Source organism: Carya illinoinensis, chromosome 2 (assembly GCF_018687715.1).
Source record: "Carya illinoinensis cultivar Pawnee chromosome 2, C.illinoinensisPawnee_v1, whole genome shotgun sequence".
Classification (NCBI taxonomy): domain Eukaryota; kingdom Viridiplantae; phylum Streptophyta; class Magnoliopsida; order Fagales; family Juglandaceae; genus Carya; species Carya illinoinensis.
In genome coordinates this window covers 17,827,951-17,834,474 of record NC_056753.1, presented here as the reverse complement: position 1 = coordinate 17,834,474, position 6,524 = coordinate 17,827,951, and the positions used below count along the sequence as shown (strand labels likewise).

The following is a 6,524-nucleotide window of genomic DNA, read 5'->3' as shown; positions in this document are numbered from 1 at the left end:
TTTTCATATTCTGAATGTGTTTAGTGTAACAATAAACAGACGTACATATAAATTTATTTCCTTCCTTATATATAGTAGCAAGCTGATGTATTTTTAGCCTTACCACTCCCCTCCCTTCCTATCTCTCTGATCTCTCACACACTCGCACGCACACGATCGATCATGATCACGTACAGAATGACAGTCTCCCATGCACAGCGAGGGAATATATTAGTAATAATTCCACTAGCTGTGTTCTTAATATTCACTGAATTTTTCTTCCTTCTTGGTTCTGTAGAATCTCTACCAACGGTACCACCTTCCCTGCAAACCCATTTCTCCAAAATCCCTGGAGCATCACCAAGAGTAGATATCTTTTCAGGTTGCAGACGCACCCCCTACAGAGCAGCTTGCGAATCCATGCTTTCATCAAAGCTAATTGGTGCTCCCCCTAAAACACTTGGAGAGCTCTTCAACCACTCGGTCCAGTTTAGCATCGGCAAAGCTAACTCGGCTAGAGCCCTTGCGTACAACCTCAGTCATTCTTTTGAAATTTCCCCTATCCTCTTAAATGGTGGCATGAACGACTGCCTCGAGCTGCTCGATGACAGCCTGGTCCAGCTCACGAATGTTGTCAACCGCCAAATCAGAACGCCCAGCCCAAGCAGTTCGCACGACGTCCAAACATGGCTCAGTGCTGCTCTTACAAATCAGGTGACCTGTCTCAAAAGCCTTGAGAATTACAGATTTAAGATAGAAAAAGGTGTAATGGATGCCACGGTTCGAGATCTGAGCTACTTCATCAGCAATTCCCTGAACCTTTACATGTCTAGCAACCAAAATTATCATGAGGCTAAAAAGTCGAGCATTAGTATTACTGGAGGCCGTCGAAGGTTGATGTCGGATGGTTTTCCGTCGTGGGTGTCGGCGGCAGAACGGAGACTTTTACGAGCCTCTATAGGAGAGATAGAGGCAAGTGCCGTGGTGGCTAAGGACGGAAGCGGGACTCACGAGACGATAGGGGAGGCACTTGCGCTGGCGGCCTCCTTGGCTGGTGGTGGTGGTAGGACTGTAGTTCACGTTAAAGCTGGGACATATCACGAAAACCTTAACATTCCCACTGACCAAAATAACCTAATGTTGGTTGGGGATGGAAAGGGACAAACAGTCATTGTTGGTGATCGGAGCAACGGCGGTGGCTGGACAACTTTCCGGTCTGCTACTTTTGGTAGGGATTCACTTCCACCACTGTGCTTTTTTTTTTTCGTTATGCTCTTATTCAAAGTAGCAGTAGATGAATGCATGAAGCCTATGAATAACACAAGATCTTTTGTAGGTATAGAGAAGAAAACTTCTATAACATTAAAATCTTTTACTTCTTAAACAGGTTTCCTAGATAGCTAGAGGACCGTGTTGTTTTAGACCCATTATAGGTCATAATAGTATATTTTACTTACATTAGTGTAAACGTATAACATTAAGACTTCAATGTGTGTGGACCGACAGATGATCACGAGAATAAAAGTCTTAAGCAATCACCATCGATCTGAAGCTAGCTATCACCATTTTATGAACATATTTACAACCTTTTTATAATCTATTCGATTCACTAATTAATATCACAACTCACCACGGTGCAAGAAAATAAAGTAAAAGATGGGAATTCACTTCTACACCTCTCATTTATAAATTCTATCATGCATCAAATTATATATGAAAAATAGCTTATACATGTGTGATCATTAGGCACTTGAAAAATTAAAATTGCTCATGAAACTGTTCTTATTTCCTTCACCACTAGAATATATCTTACCATTCAATTTTTAAGTAATTAGACGGCTGTGCAATATCGATTTGGTCTCGAATAAGAGTTTAACGTGAATGTAAAAAAGATAATAGGATGAAAACTAAATGATATAAATGCAATCATTTTTATAGGTTTTTTACAACTTTGCTTTATATAGAGATTTTTTTAAAGTAAGGTTGTAAGCTGATCATGAGTATATAAATTTTTCTAAAAATCTCCCTTCATTTAAAATAAAGTTGTAAACAAATTATAAAAAAAAAAAATGTTCTTTCTCTATCATTACTACTGTTATTTTTCAGTTTCTTATACTCTTCTTTTACTTATAATGTGTCATGCATCGACCTCTTCCAATGTACTTCAAGAGCAGTACTGAAAATACATATTAATATTGTGAACAAGGGTATGCAACGATGCTTACAGCTTAGGTTAAAGGTGTGGTTTGGATAGTAAGATGGGATAAATTAATAGTTTAAGATGAAAGTTAATAAAATATTATTAAAATATTATTTTTTTAATATTATTATTATTTTAAAATTTTCGACGTAGATATATCATATTCATATTAATATATTAATATTTTGGGTAATGTAGTTATGTTCATGGGTGGCCACAGGAATCTCTAATTTGTACGCAGCCGCCCCCTTCGCTAAATAAAATCATAACCAGCTCATAAAATGTTCCCTACCGCCTCTCATTTAGATAGCAGTTGAGAGTACGTATGAAAGCAACAGTGCGAGAAATTGATCACATACATACATACATAAATAATGGCCATATTCGCCAAGAGAAGATACCATCGATCGACTCAAAGTAATGCATGTGAGTCCTTTATTTGTACTGTTTCCAAATCATAACTCAAAAGGTGGAGCTTCTTTCAAATATCTGATATATATCGATATTACATTAATACATTCATGCCTATTTGTTATTTTCAGCCGCCATGGGCGATGGGTTCATTGCCAGAGACATTACTTTTGTGAACAGTGCGGGGCCAGCCAATTACCAAGCCGTTGCCCTACGTGTTGGATCCGACAAGTCCGTAATCTTCCGATGCTCCATCCTCGGCTACCAAGACACACTCTACACCTATTCTAAACGACAGTTCTACAGAGAAACCGATATTTACGGAACGATAGATTTCATATTCGGGAACTCTGCAGTAGTTTTTCAAAACTGCAACATATACGTGAGGAAACCTTTGTCTGGGCAGTCTAACTTCATTACAGCTCAAGGTCGGAACAGCCCAGATGAAAATACCGGCATTTCTATTCACAATTGTAAGATAGCAGCTGCATCCGACCTACAACCTGTGCAATCTAAGGTTGCTACGTATCTTGGAAGACCATGGTTTCAGCATTCTAGGACGGTAATCATGCAGTCGTATCTGGATGACTTAATCCACCCAGCAGGATGGGCACCGTGGCCCGGATCTTCTACCTTTGGAAAACTCTATTATGGAGAATACATGAACAAAGGGCCTGGTGCCTCCATTTCCGGTAGGGTAAAGTGGCCAGGTTATCATGCTTCCCTCACGTCGGCTGATGCTCAAAGTTTCACAGTGGCTGGTTTTATTGCTGGACATCTCTGGCTGCCCTCCACTGGGGTATCTTTTGATTCAGGACTTCTTGGATGAACCATATATGTCCTTAATTATCAAGGGTGCTTAATTAAGGCCTAGCCGTCCATACACAAAATCCGAATGAACCTCTCATTTAGCTGAAAACACTTAGGTCCGTTCCTAGCTAGCTAGATATGTTGGTTCATGCATGGCCAAGACACATGAATTAGTACTTTCCTGTATATACTGCATGGATGTTGTGCATTATGTATCATGTACATATATATACATACATATATATATATATATGGATTGCAAAATCAAGAAAAGTTATAACGATGTACGTGTAACTATATATGTTAGTTTCCTTTGTTTTTTTCCTAGTTTTCTCCTTCCAGAAAAAAAGTGATAGCATTAAACCCAAATGGGTATTGAAGTTGATCATGTATAATTAATAAAGCATATATATACGCGCGCACACACACACACATACTGCTTTAAACATTTTTCCGTCTAAAGTTGACGGAAAACTTATAATTAAGGTCTCGATCGAGTTGAATTAACACTTAATTTAAAACTTCGGTCTTGATGAGATAATGATTACCAAATTAGGAGAACAATTTTGAAGACAAAACGAGGAAAACCGCATGAGCAAGGAAGCTGATTTTTAGAATGATCTCTCCATTAATGTCCTTTATACCCCTCTTATAATTAGAACGTATGTAGCGACTCGATCTTGAGGATTCTTTGAACATTAATGAGATTACAGCTTCTTTGTACATTTTACCGCATAGTTAATTATTTCTGATGTTTATAAGATTATGTTCAAATATGATCAAGAGCACCGTTTTGTAAGTGATACATACATCATATATATAGAGATATAGGAGCTGTTTCTTTGAGGACAAGAACTAGGAAAGGTTGGGTCGTACTGTTAGTGATGATTATTCTAAAAAGTTGTAGAAAATAGTAAAGCTGGTTTAAGATCATTAATTTACGCCTCTTATGAATTCGAAACTAAATATTTATAACCAGCTCGCTCCTCAAAAGAAGTTATAATTTTTTTGTTTCAGATTTTCTTGCTTTTGCATGACATGATGCATGTACATATAAATGTTGGTGATATATATATATATATGGCCATGCCTACATTCGTACATATTCGATGATGAATTGATATCCATCTATAATAATAAGTATTTATGGCACAGCTACAGTAATGAATAGTACCTTCTAATTCCATTTCCGTGTTTATCTTTTTCTTCAACTTTTGTGCAGGCTGTCCGTGAAAGAGTCTTTTGTTTATCCTATAAAGTCGGTCGCAGTCTATCAGTTTTCACTGAGTTGTTTTTAGGGAGCCGCACCGGATGTTGTAAAATTAGAAGATTTACACCCGCTAACGGGAGGGTGACACTTTGCAGGTATAGCAAATTTACAATAGATGCAAAACACAAAAACTAACTACTACACCTCTTTCAGAAATGCAATCCTCCTCTCCCCATGATGCGCTCTCTCTCTCTCTCTTTCTCTTCACTCTCTCGCCCTTTCTGAAACTAGGATTTATAATCTCTCTTCACTTTCTCTCTCTAGATTAGAGCTAGATGTGTGCCCTCCATTGCCATATCTCTCTCTCGCATTAGAACAAACCAACCCTGACACCATCTCTCTCTCATTCTCCCCGTCAGCACAAATTTGATATCTGTCTCTTGAGATCTCATATGTAAGTTTCTCTGTTAAATGTGAGAGCACTTAATCTTCCAAATACAATTTATTTTAGCATTCATATAAATTTGTTGAAGGATAATAAATTACTCATGGCAATCAAATGTGAGATATTTTTGGCGGAAAATTAAAGTTTTTTCTCATATTTCTACAAACTTGTGAATATGCCAAGGGGTTCATGTGAATGCTGTAGGGTCCATGATCTCCTGCAAGTTTTGATGTGGCATGTAAAATTAGTGCTCTCGTTAATATACTTTGAAAGAAGGTACCAAAATGTAAGATTCTCAAACCCCAACCATTCATTTCGTCCAAAACATAATTATTTATTGATAAGATCTAAGATCAACTGGAGCTTTGACGGGAAAAAAATTCAAAAGAAAAAGATTTAAGTTAGGGGTGTCAAATCGTGTTAACGGGTCGTGTTCGTGTCGTGTCAAAGCATGTATATTATACTATATAGTTCAACCCTAACCCGACCCGTTAAGCTTATCGTGTCAAAATTTCAAATCCTAACACAATCCGTTAACATAACGGGTCGTGTCGTGTCAACCCGTTTTGACCCATTAGTAAATATTATGAAATAGATTAACACGATAAAATACGACTCGTTTCAAACTATTTATGTAAATGGGTTGATTAAGTTCAAAATTAATCAGTTTGACCTGATTAAATTTAGTATAATTTTATATAAATTTAAAAATCACAATATTTATAAAAACTATAAAGCTAACTACAAGTCCAAAATTATAATCCAAATAATAAAAATATCGAAATTAAAACTCTAATAATTTTACTTTTAGGTATAAGGGTATAATTATAATTTTAACTTTCTTAACATGTCATAACGGATTAACCCGTTATCAACCCGTTAAGCAATCGTGTCTTAACCGGTCAACCTGTTTTGACCCAAACCCATTAAGACTAAACCCTAACCCGCTATTATCGTATTGTGTTCGTGTTGGGTTAACGGGTCGTATAACATATTGCCACCCCTAATTTAAGTACATTTCTCCACCATTCAATGGAAAACATTTTTACAACCATAAGTGATAGGAATTCTTATCATTTTCTTCATAACACAAGCATAAGGATGACGAGATCTTCTGTGGAAACTTTCAGAAATCTGTGCTTGAGAGGGAGGTTGACGATGAGGAAGAGAGAGTGAAGTGGCAGAGAGAGAGAGGAACGGGTCGAGGAAGAAGACTGAAGTGGGAGAGAGAGAAAGATAGAGGGAATGGACTCAGGAAAATAAAGAGAAATCAAAATGTTCTTTTACTTCTATCTTTATTTTTTCCTTTTCTTTTCTATTTGCTCGAAATTTTTTTTACTAATAATTGTTAATCGTGGTCAAGAAATTTATAGTTTATAAATACATAACCAAACAAGTTACTTTAGACTATGTACTATTTATATATGTGTGCACACATATATAAATATAGACTATGTACTATTTATATG

General features: G+C 36.7%; 1 protein-coding gene across 1 annotated transcript; it reads left to right on the top strand.

Annotated features, from left to right (window-relative positions):
* LOC122300212 (pectinesterase-like) lies at window positions 1-3,683 on the top strand. The gene is made up of 2 exons (XM_043110713.1): window positions 1-1,207; window positions 2,722-3,683. Exons 1-2 carry the CDS (start codon window positions 163-165, stop codon window positions 3,417-3,419), a joined length of 1,743 nt encoding a protein of 580 aa, XP_042966647.1. The 5' UTR covers window positions 1-162; the 3' UTR covers window positions 3,420-3,683.
* Window positions 3,684-6,524: the final 2,841 nt, after the last annotated feature.

Coding starts and splice junctions, on each gene's coding strand:
- LOC122300212 (XM_043110713.1), top strand. CDS start 163: ATGATCACGTACAGAATGACAGTCTCCCATGCACAGCGAGGGAATATA. Junction 1,208..2,721: donor TTTCCGGTCTGCTACTTTTG/GTAGGGATTCAC, acceptor TGTTATTTTCAG/CCGCCATGGGCGATGGGTTC.